Here is a 16855-nt window from a genome sequence, read left to right on the forward strand (position 1 = left end):
CAAGTCTTTGTTTCACTTTTTTTCTTTAAAGGAAAAAGGTTTGAAAACTAAACTTCTTTAGATAGGATCCAATTGCTCTGAGTGTGTACGTGAGTGTGTGTGTGTGTGAGTGTGTGCGAGCGTGCATGTTTTTAAAAAGCACTTACATTTTGTTTTGTGGTTTCTCTTCCCCATCCCTCCTTACTCGCTACTGACCTCATTTCAAAACTTATTTAGGGCTATTTTTCTCCCAGGTGACATATGAATACATGTTCAGTGTTACAGATGGAGACTATTATAACGAATTAACATGTAAAACATTAATGACTCATTTCTACCACTAAAGATAATATGGTCTATTTCCTTCCAGACTTATATACATACATTTAATTATATATATAATTCTATAATTCATATACATAATGTGAAAATATTGATATATTATTTACAGTTTTTCTGAAGTTTTCATTTAATGCTATACAGTATTTCTCACATAATTAAAATTATTCATAGACATTTTCAATACATATCAACCTATTTCTATACATTTAGCTTCTTTTCTTTCAATTATTGATTTTGTAATTAATATTGTAAAGTAAATCCTTGGACTTAAGTATTAGTTATTTCTTATTGTTTCTTTATGATTATCATACCAAAATATGTAGACAATTTAAAATATCCGAAGATACATTATCAAATTGTTTTCCTGAAACATTTCTTTTTGTCACATAATTCACCAGTACTGATATTATCATTTTTAATATTTACTAACTTGAAAAAATTGGAATCTTACTGTTTAATTGTGCATTTCTTTTATACAGAGTTTGGCTGACCATTTGGTATTTATAGAATATTTATAATTTTTCCCTTATGAGTTGTCTTTTATATTCTTTGGCAATATTTTCTCTTAAAGTCTTAGTATTCTCATAAAGTCGTATGAATCCTTATGCATGAATGATACTAAATTTCTATATTTGACATTTTCCCAGGTTTTGGCATGCATTTTAATGTTATGATTATTTTAATATAAAAATTTAAGTATTTTTGTGTAATTAAGTAATTGGCTTTTTGGGATAATTTTTGGTTATAGAAACTATTACTTCTATCAGATAAGATTTTGAACGTGAAAAGTTTTATAATAAAGGATAAAACTTTGTAGACACTTTATCAAGTTATGAACCAAAAACACTAATTTAAGTTGTATTTTAGTATAATACTGATTTTCAAAGTAATAAAAGTTTATATGTGAGACACAAGCCATATGCAAGAATGCTAGAACCACCATATTGATAAGGAAGGCATATAAGCAAGATCTGTTTTCGTGTTTTAATCTTTGCTTTTGTAGCTTTCCATTGGGGTGCATTTACCATGTGAACTTTACTTATTCATATATTTTAGATTATAAAATCTTTATCAAATTCTAAACTCACTACAGTAGGAAAAATATGGACTATATGATGCCCTTCAAACAACTCTTGCATAAATCCTGAAATTTTTAGGTAAGCAAGAGAACTGATGTAGTGTTAATGTACATGAATTATAATTCTGAACGTCAGTTTCTGTGCTGTGGATCTTCCCTTGAGCTTTGAGTAAATCTTAGCAACATTCAACATACAAACATGTGTAGTACTGTCCACTTCAAAATTACAGAAACCCAAAACACAGCAGTAATTCCTTTGTTGAGTTCATCTCATTCTCCAGCCAACATTTCATTCCTCATTGACTGTATTTAAAATATTCATTTCCACACCTTTAATCTTTTCTTAACCTAAGACAGTAAAGCTACTGTCATTTCTATTCCATTGACAGTATATCAACAGTAATCTCTGTGTTGCCAAATCGTGACCTCATTTGTCTGTCTTCTGCTTAGGTGACATCTGAGGTGAATTCAACACAGCAGCCCATAGCAGACTGCCTCTTTCCTTCCCCAGTCTCTTTGATGCCATATGTTCGTATTTCCTCCTATTCCCTGTCAACTTCTCCTCAGTCTCCATGTAGCATGTCTCCTGTCAGCCTCATGCATGCAGCTCCCTAATAGAAATCTCAACTTTGATGCCTGATAGGCAACTGAAATGCACCTATACAAGCAGATCTCTACAGTTTCTCTATTAGAAGGAAGTAATAATCTTCTAGATGGAGGAAACTCTGTAGAGAAAATAAAGCCTTCCGTATTTCTGAAAATGACACTAATGTCCATTTGGAGCTCAAGCCATTCCCCAGAAATTATCCTTTATATAATCTCTTTCTTACATCATATCCAATTTATTACAAATCACACTGAATTTAGCACCAAAATCATCTCCCATGTGTACCTATTTCTCTACATCTCCACTGACACGTACCTTCTACAAGCCAGTGCCACCTCTCACTTGTACTAAGCAGACATCTGGCTTTGACTCTTATGTTGATGCAAGCATTTTTGCTTACAGAAGTCTCAGTACATTAAAAAAAAAAAAAGATCAAAGTGCCATATAGTTTAAAGCTTACCAATGACTTCCCATTCTTAAAATAATGTCTAAGCCTTTTGCCACACCCAGTAAGATACTACAGCATTTGGAACAATCTCCAACTTGGAATTTCATCTTCTATCCTACTTGCTCTCTATGTCTATCAACACCGGACTTCCTGCTCCCTGGGCATGCCATTTGTCTCAGTGGTTCCTTCCTCCCAATTGCCCTTCTCCCAGATGTTTTCAGGGGTCGTTTCTGTCATGATTGAAATCTCAGTGAGAAGAGTTTCTCCTCAGAGAGGACTTTCCTCACTATATATTCTAAGTGTCCACCCTTCTTGCCTATGCTGTATCCTCTATCATATTATTCTATTCATTTGATTTCCTACTATTCATCATTATTGGAAGTCATTTCCTTCGATTTAGCTATGTTAAAATAACAGTAATAATAGTAATAGATAACACAGTGCCCGACTCTTCCACTGCATCATGAACTCAAAGACCTTCTGCATTTTTCACCCTGTATCCCGGGTGCTAGTACACTGCCTGCCTAGTACACGTGTGTAATGCATAGTTGTGAATGGATAAGTATTTCAATATATACCCACCACGATGAATTAAAAACAGATTGTGAACTATTTTTATAGTTTGCATTTTTAAGGACTAAAGACCATGAGCACTTAGCTAATGGGAATATTCACACAGGGAAAGAATGGGGCCAAAAGTCGGAACGTACCTAGGTTTAAACTGAAGACCAGCTTGGCTTTTTTCAGTTCCAAAGTGATATAATCCCCTTGCTGGCCTTCCCCGTGCAAGATCACCCCTTCACTCTCAGAGGTTTTAAATTTCAAGGCAATGACGTCTTTCAGAGTTTTCATCTTCTTGTTTCTGAATCTATACGGTAACACAACATGGCCGTCAAAGTTGATAACATCAGCCCCTAAAAGAAGAAATAAACAGCAGTTCAGTTTAGTTATTGCGTGTTGCCAGCCAGTGTGAAGTATACCCTCTTCCAATGGGCATTTGCACAGAACAAGTGAGGAAGAAGTATTTCTTCCTGAAAACTCTGCAGTCCTGGGTTCTGGTTCTGGTTCTTTCTCCGGTCTGTTGTATGTCCTGAAGTGGACTTCATGGGATGTCTTCATAAAGAGTGATCATAGAAACCTTTTTCAATATAAAATCTTACTTCACTTGTAATACTTATAAATTCCATCAATGATTTCTATGCTTCAAATGTTTAACTGGGGGAGTTTGGAGTTTACTTGAAAAGAGTAAAATATTTAATCCCTGAGATACTACAAGATTTTAATATTTTCCTTCTTAAATGAGGCTGAGTTTTCATGATTTTCAATATACACTTTGCTCACCGATTTTCTTTTCTTTGACATCACACAGTGGAGGATCTTGGAATGCAACGCTTGTGGTATACTCATTTTTCTAGTGGTTTTTATATTCTACTACATTTTCAGTAAACTTTATGGTTGTACCCACAGTCTGCAATTAAATGAACTTTAAGTAGCCTCTCACCATTTGCTCCCAGGCCCCATTTCTGTCTCAAATTTCTTGTTGGCCCCTTGCCTTTGGAATGGAGAGCGGGGGTGCCGATGTTTTTGACTACATTAAACAAAGACATCCTTACACATGTACGATGAGAAGGACAAAGACCGAGCTGATACTATACCGGAGTAGTTCTAACTCGATTTTAGGGAACACTTCACTGAAAACACGAAATTATGTAAACTTTTAAGAAGTATGAACAATTCTGTCGCCCACCTCAGAAACAGGGGACAGTGGGCAAGAGTTTCATAACTGCTACTTATTCACACCAGAAATAGAAAAGGAGATGGTTATATTTATTATTCACTGTTGGCCAGTGGGGATTGCCAACCCATGAAATGGGTCAAAGATGAACTATAATCATTTGGATCAAATTTTAAGTACGGAGAGAAGCTTAGTTACCACAATTAGATCTTTATTATTAAAAATACCTTAAAAAGTCATTTATTTTAGCTTTTAATATTAAACTATAGAAAATCCAGTTAAATTGGATAGCTCTAACTAGCCTAGAATTATAAACCTGGATGAAGCCAGCCTCTCAGTTTGGGGCAAGGTCTTGCCAAAGAACCCACGGGGAGACACTGGAGAAAAAGAACGGCAAGTTGAAAGGCTGTCAGAGAAATATCGTCTCACCACATGTCCTGGGCCTCTGGTACTTGTTAACTTCAATCAGCACACGGAATACTTTGGATTCCCTGTCACAAGGCCACCCTACCTCATATCAGCCTAGGTGAAGGTACAGCGCCACGAGAGCTACGTTCACCCTTTCTGTGCAGTACTTCCCCGTCTAAGTCTTGCTCTTAACTAATTCTATACAGTGAATTGCTATGAAGACAGTTATTTCAAACATTGCTTAAAAGCAAATCTAAGTTTTCCTTTCAACTCATCAATGGATTTTGAATGCTTTAAAAAAGATTTACCCTACAATCCCAAACATTTATGCTTTAGATTTAGAGAATTGTTGCATTCTAAAAAGTTCACAAAGAAAAATATAACTTCAAACTTTGTTTTAATTCTTATAGTCAATTCTTTACTATAAGACTTTATAGAGTCATAAAAAGACTTCTGTTCTCAGATTGTGAATCACAGAGGTTTATTTCACTATGGGGGGAGGGAAAATATCAGCCATTAAATTTTGGCTTCTGCCAACACTGCAAAGCCAATTAGATTTTTAGCTTAATCATCTATACTGTCACAGCTGAATTCCAATTGCAATATCTTTATCATCTGTGATGAGAGATAAAACAGAGAAAAAGTGGAATGTGATTATCAGATCCCAGGTTGAATTTATAATCCAGCAGTTGGCAGAAATTACTTTTTGTCTTGAAAACTACATAAACAAAAAGTCAGGAGGAGGGAGTAAATTCTGAATTCTAGAAATTAATTTTGTAGTCAATTTCACATCAATGACAGTTGAGAAACAGACGCATCATTGTTTCATACACCTTCAATATATATTAATTGACAAAAAAATATTCCCCATTCATCTCTCAGGAAGTAAATGTTCCTGGAGGTTAAACAAAGGAGAAAAAATCACCTCTCCTATATTTTCTCCTAAATCAAAATCTACATTCAGTTCCAGGTACAGAAGAGTGACTTATGCGAATGTTGATGCCTTTCGTCTGTACTCTGAGGGCAATGGAAAAAGGGCCAAGAAGGATGTGCATGGTTTATTTCTTCAGACAGCGCTAGGATATTGACAAAAACATAACGGAATGTTATTCTTGAGGACCAAGCCTCATCTTACAAGTGGTCAGTGGTTAGTCAAGAAACTGATAAAAATGCTCTGCAGACCACATCTCTTATAGCTCAAAATCCAACCTATTTTTCTAGGAATGGGTTAAATGTTTGCACAATATCAGCGTGTGGGTAGAGCTGGCTTTGAAATTACACAATTCCTAGAAATAATCTATGATGTATAATTTATACATAAACACACACCACACACTTTTAAGAGAGTTGGGGATATTGTAAAATCCATCAGAGTTTAGTTCTATTTCCTGCAAAATACATTACAATTTCATTTGACATCTAATAATATGTTGTGCTTATTTTGGGACAAGCCACCTTTTTTTTCCCCCTATTACCCTGATTGCTTTTCACTCCCTAGAAAACAGTTTTCTGTGCAGTGATTAAATATGTGTGGTTGAACTGTTTAAGCAATCTGAACAACAATATGGCTAGTCAAAAAGTGAAGGCAAAATCATAGTGCTTCCATAATTTTGTTTCTAATAATAACTCAGAGAGCTGGTAATGTGCCCAATTCATCAAATCCTCCTGGTAGAGAAGGTTTTTTGTTGTTTTTTTTTTAAATTTCATTGTTACTGAGTCTTTACATTCTGAATTTGGAGATACTCAGATGAGATATTTTGGAAAAGTGTGTATCATCTGAAGATTTTATTATTTTAAAAAGCAACTTTGTTAAAGATTTTTTACTACAAATGTAATACATGTTTATTGTTAAAAAGAAATTAAACAATATGGAAATATAGAACATACAAAGTGAATCCCAAACACTAGAAATCACCAGTGTCAATGGGTAATAGTTTGGTGCATAGCTTTCTAGATTTTATGCATCTATCCCTCTATGGAGTATGGAATAATCTACACATTACTGTATACGTGTGTGAGTGTGTATTTAGAAAGAAAGCAGGAGGGAAAGAGAGAGGAGAATGTTATTTCATTTAGGTATGGCTCAAACTGTACAATAACAGCCTGAGTTTTAGGCAACTACAACATTTATAATGTAGGGAAATTGGAGGTTTAGCAAATTAATGTTTTATTGACTTTCATGCACAAAGGCACTTATATAAAGTAAGAATGTCTATAAAAGTAAGAATGTCTAAAACTTGAAATGTAATTTATCCTATTTATTTGAAAAAAAATTTAAATACATTTGAGCATAGTATCACACACAAAAAAACCAAATCAGTGCTTAGGAATTTTGATTTCCTGTTTTCTCATGTTTCATTTTCTTACAGAAGATCTGAGAATAATAGGAAGGGTTAGAAAAGAAAACTAAATGGACATAATTCTATTTTCATGAAATAACCACTGATAACTTACATTTCTGATCATTTAAATTTGTGTAAATGTAATATATATGTACGTACATAGATATACTTAAGGATCAGACTCCAAATAGTTTTGTTACTAAACACTGTGGGAGTTTTTTACATCTCATGCTCTTTTTTTTCTTTTTTCCAAAACAGGATTTTAATTAGCTAAAAATATACCACTGTTTGGATATCCAATAAGAATTTGTTCTTGTGGATTTCTTTTCAATAAACTTCTTAATTTTGGAATAATCTTTGATTTAGAGAAGGTTGCGAAGATAGACCCGAGTTCCTACATCCCCTTCACCCAGCGTCCTCTAAGCTAACATTTCACATAACTGGGTACCTCTGTCAAATCTAAGACATAATGTAGTCATAACACTAGTCACTCAGATACAGACTATATTTGGATTTCAGCAGTTTCTACAAATGTTTTTGTCTGTTTGTTTTTCCTATTCCAGGATGCATTCTAGAATCTCACACTGCATTTAGTCATCATGTTTTCCTGTCTCCTCCAGCTCCTCCAATCTGGGATGTTTTCTCTGTCTTTTTTTTTTTGTTTCTCACAACTTGGATCCTTTAGAAGGGGACCAGACAAGTATTTTGTGGAATCCTCCCAGCCTGGGTTGGTCTGAGGTTTTCTTAGGACTAGACTGGTGCTGTCTGGGGAGATACTACAGGGTTGGGGTGTCCTCATCACTTCCTGTTGGGAGGCACAACTTCAGCATGACTTTCCACTAGCGGTTTTGGCTAAAGTGATGTCTGCCGAGCTTCTTCACTGTCAGGTTACTATCTCTCCCTTTCTGTACTCTGTTCTGCGGAAGTGAGGGATCAAGCCCAGGCTGTACTTGAGGGAAATTAAGCCCCACCTCCTGGAGGGGGTATCAACATATATCAGTTAGAATTCTTCTGTAAGGAAGATTTCTTCTGTTTGTTTATTCACTCAGTCGTTTATTTATATCATTATGGTATTGTGTATGCTTATTTATTCTTTGAGTTTAATTCAATACTATCATTATTCAAATGGTTCTCGCTTTGGTCAGTGGGAGCTCCTTCACGTTGGCTCCTGTGTCTCTTTGGCATGTGGTGCCACCGTCTCCCTCCCTTCCCTCTCTCTCCATCTCCCCCCTCACTTTCTCTTCTTTCTCTTCACTTTCTTTCTGGCACTGTATGATGATCCAAACTCATCTTGCGTTTCTCCTGCCCCAGATCTAGAATCAGTCATTTTCCGAAGGAACCCCCATTTCTTCCACTGTAGAATGGCACTGAGAAGACTGCAGGTTTTTTTTCTTTTCTTACTTTTTTTTAATAAATCATACAATAAATTTCCTACAGACAAATATAGTTGTAATTCATCTACATGATCTATGCTTCCACACAAATAAATTATTGAGAGAAAAATGATAAAACCTTTAAAAATGTTTCTTAGTTATCTATTTCATGAGAATTTGCAGTGATTTTGAAACTGTTTTCATCAAATGTTTTGCATAAACAGTGACTTTTAAAAGCAGTGATAATAATTGCTAATATGTGTTTAACTGATTACTGATTACCATTTAAATCTATTGAAGTGATTGTTAATATTTATTTGAATGGTAATGCATTGGGCTTAATATTTTACAATAATTTTCATTTTATTATCATGAAATTAATATGTATTCACTGTAAAAATTGTCATAGAAGGAAGCAAAAAATAAATCAATTTACATTAGTTACAATTACACCACACAGATATCAAAATACTTTTTGTACATGACGTATTTGCGCTTTTCTACAAATCCAAACATTTCTATAACGAACATTCTTGCAGTGAGATTCTTGAGCACCGTAACAATTATTTTCTCACTTTAAATTTCTACAGTGCTTAATGAAAGCACTTTGATGGCTTAGTTAAAGCTATTGGTAAAGATGTGTATTAATGAGTTAGTATGGAATCTAGTATTACGTAATTTCTATAATAAATACCCAAGTCACTTTCAAGAGTTTGAAATATATCTCTGAAATTGAGTTTAAAAATACTACAAGGTAGCCTTTGCTTAGTTTTGCAAGTTCTACATAAATGCAAATCTGTTCTCTCTCTTTTTTTTTTCAAGTCAGATGGCAATATTTTAGATGCATTAACCATTCTTTACAAAACAGCATGCCTGTCATCTTCATCTGTGTGTATTCACTCGCCCGTCTTTTTCCTCATGGCACTTATTTCTACCTAACATACTGATACATTTATGCACGGTCAGCATGTCTTCGCCTCCAAGGATGCAAGCATCAGAGACTTTATTTTGCTCCATCCTGAAGCCCAGTACTTCCAACACTGCCTAAGAAAGTCAGTACTCATTAAGTATTTGTTGAATGATTGCATGTTGCCACTCATTTTCAATACACTGGCTTAAAGTATACCAAACACTATTATTTTACAATTTTCCTTAATTCATATTCATAGTCAATACATTGAATTAAAGTATAATAAACACTATTATTTAAAATTTTTCATTAAAAATTAGAATTACTAGGTTGGAAGAAATTTCAAGAATCACTGATCCACTTTGACACCACAACAACTAATATATCCAAAGTTTCAATGATTAAAGAAAACGAATGGTAATATCATGTTACTTTTTTTTTGATGGTGGGGAAAAATCCACGCCATTCCTATTAATTGACCAGGCATTATTTAATTAATAGGCACAAAGTCCGGCGGAACTTAGTCCATCCCATTTCATCTGCAGATTGTTTTTAGCTAATTAATTTCTTTCTCCTAACCCACTGTCCTTTTCTTTCAATATATCTGTGGTTTAAACGTAAATAAATAGTTAAATTGGATTCCAAAATGCCAATCACAGCTAATTTAGAGTAATAGCAAATGAGCCTTCTCCAGATCCTTTAAAAAGTAATCTAGAGATAGACTAAAAAAAAAAAAAGTCACTTCTACTTTGGGAAAAATAAAACAAAACAAAAACCACAAAGGTTCTGTCATGAAGGTCAGAATTGCACATTCTGTGCAATATGTCTCTTTAAAATGTATTGCTTTGCCCTTAAGAGCTTGGTAACTCACAGCAGAACAACAGCAATCACATCAGAGGAGTCTGATCTCATTTGTCCATAAAATTTGGACTCTGATACCCAATTGCCTGAAAGACTGATCCACACAGACCATCCACAGGCATATCTAATGCTACGTATCCAACACGTAATTCTTTCTCTGGGCCCCACAGCTCCTGGTCTTGCATCCATTACCCAGTCACTTCACACAGAGCTTTCTTAAGCTCCTCCCTTTCTCATGCACCCACCTCCTGTCAGTTCCAAGTCCAGTGAAATTCAGCACATCCACGCTTTTCAAACACACCGCTGACTTTTTCTATGCACTATACCAGGCCACCACCATCTCACACACGGTCTACTGCAGTAACATCCTTAGTGAGCACTCCCCACCCTCCAGTCCTATTTCTCTTGGATCTGTCCCCCATCCAGAAGCTAAAAGATCTTCTTGAAATAAACTCTTCTATGGAGAAGCTCATCAGTGTTGCCTGAAGGGTGCTCGATGAGAGAGCTCCAGCCCTCCCCACACCCTCCCATTTTAGCACATCTTTCTCTTCGTGTGCTGGCGATGGTAAGTCAACTACATCCCTTGCTAACCTCACCTCATGCTGGGCTAGCTTCCTTCGATGAACAGCTGTTTATTTTCTTTAAATCTAGTTTCAGTTTAGGCGTCCTCCAAGATTCACATAAGCCACACCTACTGGGAAAGTTTCCTTGTGTGAAAAATCCCTTACCTGATGTCCCAGCGCACCCTGTGTACTTTGCTGTATCATTTCTCTTCTGATGTTGAAGTTACCTCTCTTTGGGTCTGATGTTCTCTGTGGACTTTAAACTTCCCTAAGGTACAGACTCTGGACTGTTCTACCCTGCACTTCTCACACAATAAACACTTCTTAAACTGATCTAAACATAACTGACACTTGAGAAAAGGCAAAGGGAGAATTCCACTGTTCGCGTTTTCCTTCAGAATCATACCTGGGTGCAAGCAGTTTACTTTCTAAGACTTACATACGATTTAATAACATGCATTTATATAAATATTACAACTGTGTGTTTCTGATAGGAACACATAGTTTAAAACATGGAATGCTTTCGTTATACTTCTACTGGAGTTTTTTTTTTAAATAAGTCAAAAACTTATTTAACTCTAGTATTAGTTTAAACATAAAATATATTTTTCTTTTCAACTGAATGGATTTAAGAGAAATGGTCATTCGCACACACGTACGCACACGTACACACGACATCAAAAAATCAGAGTGATCCATTTCTGAATAGGGTTATAGTTCTAATACATCTAATAATACAGAGATAACAAGCAAATTCTGAAAATTAGCATTAAAAACTAGCATAGAATCTGTTTGTAGGAAATCTATGTGGAAGCTATTTTTATTTATTTTTGTAAATCGAAAAGTCAAGCAAATTAGACTTGCCCTCTTTGTGATGATATTGCTATTTATTGAAAATAGCTCTACGCAATCTACTCTTCTGCAAAGGGAAAAGACTCTCCAGAATTATAAGTCCTCAGTGAATATGCACAGATGAAGAAAGGAACCAGGCATCAAGAAACCCCCTGAATGCCTTTTAATATGTTTATTCTTAACGTTTATTTCAGATTATTTTTTACCAGTATTCAGTTAAACTTACATCTGTATCTCGTTCCATTGAAAACTTTGCTGTCAGTGTTGGGGCCAAATTTCAACATTATATTAGCTAAGGGATGGCAATTTGATTTAAGGACTTCTTTTGACGCACTGGTTTCATGGTAATTTACACAACACTGAGGAAAAGATAAACTATCCACAAAAGTAAAGGGGGAGTGACAGAAAAGCAGCTGTCAGCACACTGGCAATTTCTCGAGGCTACCGTGGCTTGCTTCCAGCTCCCACTTTGTATTAACTGCTCTTTCATTTTCTGTGTTTCTGATGCTTTGACATGTGGGGTCTTGCTGATGTTGGGGGGGACTTCCCCTCCCAGCTCAGCCGATTCCTGCAAGGATGCTCTTCAAATACAGACCAACAACTCAAGAGTCCAAGCCCAGCCACCTCCTCTCCCATGCTTTCACACTCCAGGCCACTATCCACTTGCCCTAATCACCCCACAGTCAGGTACCAGAAAACTAGGGACAGTCCCTGTGCCCCAGAGGCTCTGAACTTATTCAAACTGGCCAATCCTAACACTGCTTACTCTGCCTCACCCATTCCTCCCTGTGGAAACCACAACAAACCTCCCAGTCTCCCCTTCTCCCTCTGCCTCCCAACTTGCCCTGGTGCTCCCCCTCATGGCCTCCCCCTCCCCCCATGGCCTCATGTGCCCTTTCCTCATGGGAGCTGTCAGTAATAAACAGTAAAATCTTTTCAATGATAGTTGTTCCCTGATATGTTGGACTTACTCTACCTTAAATTTTCTATTAATATACAACATTTTTAAACACCTCTGTTGGCCTTGCTATGCCTCAAATAATCTATATTCCAGAACACTTTCTACTGAAGATTCTCTTACAAAAGAAAAAAATAAAGATTTGTCCAAATATTGGGCATATATCCAGAGGGAACCTTAATTCAAAAGGATATATACACTCCAATGTTCATAGCAGCACTATTTACAATAGCCAAGACATGGAAACAGCCTACATGGCCATCTACAGATGACTGGATAAAGAAGATGTGGTATATTTATATAATGGAATACTATTCAGCCATAAAAATGACAACATAATGCCATTTGAAGCAACATGGATGTTCCTAGAGAATGTCATTCTAAATGAAGTAAGCTAGAAAGAGAAAGAAAAATACCATATGAGATTTCTTATATGTAGAATCTAAAAAAAAAAATCAACATAAATACACAAGAGCAACAGATTCATAGACATAGAGTACAAACTTGTGGTTGCCAAGGGAGTGGGGGATGGGAAGGGACAGACTGGGGTTTCAAAATTTGTAGATACTGACAGGCATATGTAGAATAGATAAATAAGATTCTACTGCATAGCACAGGGAAATATATACAAGATCTTGTGGTAGCTCACAGCAAAAAAAATGTGACAACGAATATACGTATGTTCATGTATAGCTGAAAAATTGTGCTCTACACTGGAATTTGACACAAAATTGTAAAATGACTGTAACTCAATAAAAATGTAAAAAAAAAAGAAAAATACCATATGATATCACTTATATGTGGACTCTAAAAAGAAGACAAATGAACTGATTTACAAAACAGACTCACAGACATAGAAAAAAATTTATGGTTACCAGGCTGGGAGGAAGGTGGAAAGGGATAAATTGGGAGTCAAGATTTGCAGATACTAACCACTATATATATATAAAATAGATAACCAACAAGTTCATACTGTATGTCACAGGGAACTATATTCAATATCTTGTAGTAACTTATGGTGAAAAAGAATATGAAAACAAATATATGAATGTTCATGTATGACTGAAGCATTATGTTGTGTACCACAAATTGACACAACACTGTAAATTGATTATACTTCTGTGTGTGTGTGTATACAAAATTTTTTGGCCAAGTAAGAAAAAAAACCTTAAAATCATTGGCAAGAGTTACTCTATAGGTCTGAAACACTGAATCTGAGAAATCATTATGAAGTGTTTGGTATCAACTAGCATTTACTGAACTGTCTTCTACATCTGTCCCACCAAGAAAGTGGGGCTGTTAAGGTCAAGAGGTGAATTCTAAGAAAGAACTAACAGATGAGCTCCCCTGTTACAACAGAACTAAGGTTAAGAAAAATCCAGACAGATAGGGGAAGGGCATATGCAGTTCTTTTAAAGAGCTCAGTGGTTCTGTGTGGCTTGAATATGGAAGGTTCACGAGTCTTGGCATTTTAGACCTGGGAGATGAAGGACCTAAGGTGTCAAATGGAAGATGTGGGTCTCAGTGTGTAATGATGGTGTCCTAAGAGGGAGACACATGCTCAGATCTACATCTTGGAAAGATAACGCTTGTGTTGATGTGGGAGAGCAGGAGGGTTAAAAGAGAAGGCAGAAGCAGAGAGAGCAAAGATCTCCCTCCAAAGAAGCTAACCATCTAACAGTTTTGATCAAGGTTACACGAAGCTAGAATGCAGAAGATAACTATGTCACTAAAGAATGCAAATCTTTCTGATGGTACACTGTTGCCGCCTAGAATTTCAGAGCAGTTAAGGCTTCTATAGTGATTGAAGAATTTCAGGTGAATATTTACATTCATGCTTTGCTCCAAAGATAGGATAAATCGAATACCACAAAAGCATTAGGAATTTTAATGGAATTAAAACTACCCTAAAACCAAAACCAAAATGTCAAAAATTCTTCTCTGAAATATGTTATATATTTGAATTCACTTATTTGCACCACCTTAATTTTTAGACGGCATCTCAAAGTTTGCCACTTCAGCGATCACACATTTTAAGATTCTATCTCATTCCATCATCTATCTTAAAAAATAACATTAATCTAAAAATGTAAAAGCATTACTTTCCCGAACTGTATACACTTCCCCAACTACCGCTACAAAGTTTCCCAGACAAGCAGCAGTGCACACCAGGTGACTAGTAAAGGCTGTCATGTTTATTTATTTTACTTTCTGTGCTTTCCTGGAAACCGAATGAGTTGGTACAAATGATTTGCGCTTACTTGCAAGAGATTAGGACACACGCTTAGAATGCTTTTGAGTTTCTGCATGGGATGTAGTACATTACAGCTTCACTTATTTTTGGTTTGATTTCACATACCTTTGGGTGAATCTTTTACTTCAACCATAAAATAGGATTACTAAAGCTCAGAATGTACACATGTTGTGACATAATGTGCCCTCTCCTCTCTGCTAGAGCCGTCAGGTCCTGTCTGATAAAACACTAAACGGCGCTCCGTGGCCCCGCCATCAACACACCTCAGTGACCTGGGCATCGGAGGGGATCTGATTCACTGTGAACTTGGGTGCCGTCCATTACGTTGTGACAGCTGCACGCCCACGGAGGCTCTGGTGAACAGGCTGAATTAATTCATTTCCATAAATAAGCAATGTTCCCAGCACTTGCACAGAGAACCAGCTCTGACAGGGCTGAAATAATTGGAAGCTCCTGAAATTAGAAGTCACAACTTCACTGGTCAGAGGGGACGAACAATTGGTACAAAGCAGTGATGTTGGCTCGCTGTAAAAAGAATGTAGCTCCACTGATCTGTGTATGATTTTCTGACATTTGATGGAGATATGGGTAACGGAGACAATATTCTTCTTGATTAAAATATCAACAGGGAAAAGATGCTAAATTAATGTCTAAGAAATTTGGTCTTGATAGAAGAAAAACAATAGGGAGCATTTGGGATGTACTATACGTGTGGGGGAGGGAATCTCTGTCCACCTGTAGCAAACTCGAGCTATGGTGCTATTCAAACGTTAAATTTTCTAGAAAGGTCAGAAATCCAACATTTTAATGAAATCACCCTATTTTTAAATGTTGAGCAGCTGATTTGGGGTTGTATTAAGCAAAGGCTGCTAGCTAGTACCCTAGTACCCCACAGGTATGTTTTGTTTGGTCACATGCCCCTTTAAACTTGGATACAGTAAAAATATAAAATTAAATAGATCATAATAAGACTGAACAAGGAAATCTATTTTCTATGACATCATAATTTACCTGTGAATTACTGGAGTATGTATCTGCAAAAATTTTATTTCTGAAAAAGCAAATTCCTTAGAAAAGAAGGTGGTTAGTGCTAAATAAATAGAAAGTGAATGGTTAAAAAAAGCTAATTTTAATGGTATAACAGGATACAAAGATATACCACTCTATGGTTCCATAAAACTACAGGCATATAATACACTAGACAAAGGAAGGAAAGAAGGAAGGGAGGAAGGAAGCTCACTGTAAATCTGAGCTTCATTCACTGAGATTATGGATATAAGACTCTATCTAAAAAGGAAATATGTATATATATAAAATATTTTACATAAATTATTTATATATAAGATATATATTATATATGTATGTATATTTAAAGTATTGCCAATCAACAGATACAGCCAATCCTTCATTACTGGCAGATTCTGCATTTGCAAATTAGCCCACTCCCTAAAATCTATTTGTAGCCCCCACATCAACACTCGTGGTGCTTTCACAGTCATTCATGGATATGTGCAGAGAGGCAAAAAGTGGGAGTCACTGGATACTCATGTTTCCAGCTAAGGTCGGACAAGGCTCTGTTCTCTTGTTTCAGCTGTCATCCCGTATCAAGGTGTCCTTTTCATTTAGCCCCAAACTTTTTTGCCTTTTTGTGCTTTCTATGGAAGATTTCACTGTTTAAATGCCTCTCTCCCAAGAGCAGTGCTGAAGCGCTTTCTTGTCTTCCCGAGCGCGGGAGAGCTGCGACATGCCTTACGGAGGAAGTCCATGTATGGGATGCATGCACTTCTTCAGTGCTGTAGACCATGGGCTCAATGTTAGGGAATCGACAACCCATAGTAAGTAAGGTGGTGTTCAACAGAAACACAAATAAAGCAAGCTTATGGACTGATTAGTTGACAAAAATGTCATAAGCAGAGGCTTGCAGGAACCCAATGCTGTATCGGAGCAAGGATTCAGTATTTGCTAATTCAGTGCTCACGACAACTTTAGAGAACGTTAACTACCATGAGGAGTGAGAATGGACTGTTTTTACACTGCATTCATTTCTTTCAAAAGCAAAATAAAGGACCATTTTAAACTATCACCTATAGGAAAGTGAAAATAAAACCAAGAAAAATTACCCTGTGACAAATGATCAACGAGCTG

General features: G+C 36.2%; 1 protein-coding gene across 6 annotated transcripts in view; it reads right to left on the reverse strand.

Moving 5' to 3' along the window:
• CNTNAP2 (contactin associated protein 2) overlaps positions 1-16855 on the reverse strand; it is a 1225886-nt gene that overhangs the window by 1016879 nt on the left and 192152 nt on the right. For all 6 annotated transcript variants that reach the window (XR_012074163.1, XM_031674555.2, XM_072964285.1 and 3 more), the window contains one exon: positions 3165-3368. Coding sequence is in view for 5 of the 6 variants with exons in the window: in XM_031674555.2 (XP_031530415.2) it covers positions 3165-3368 (204 nt within the window). In the remaining variant the exon portion in view is untranslated. The remainder of the gene's footprint in view (positions 1-3164; positions 3369-16855) is intronic.

Source organism: Vicugna pacos, chromosome 7, assembly GCF_048564905.1.
Source record: "Vicugna pacos chromosome 7, VicPac4, whole genome shotgun sequence".
In the NCBI taxonomy this organism is placed as follows: domain Eukaryota; kingdom Metazoa; phylum Chordata; class Mammalia; order Artiodactyla; family Camelidae; genus Vicugna; species Vicugna pacos.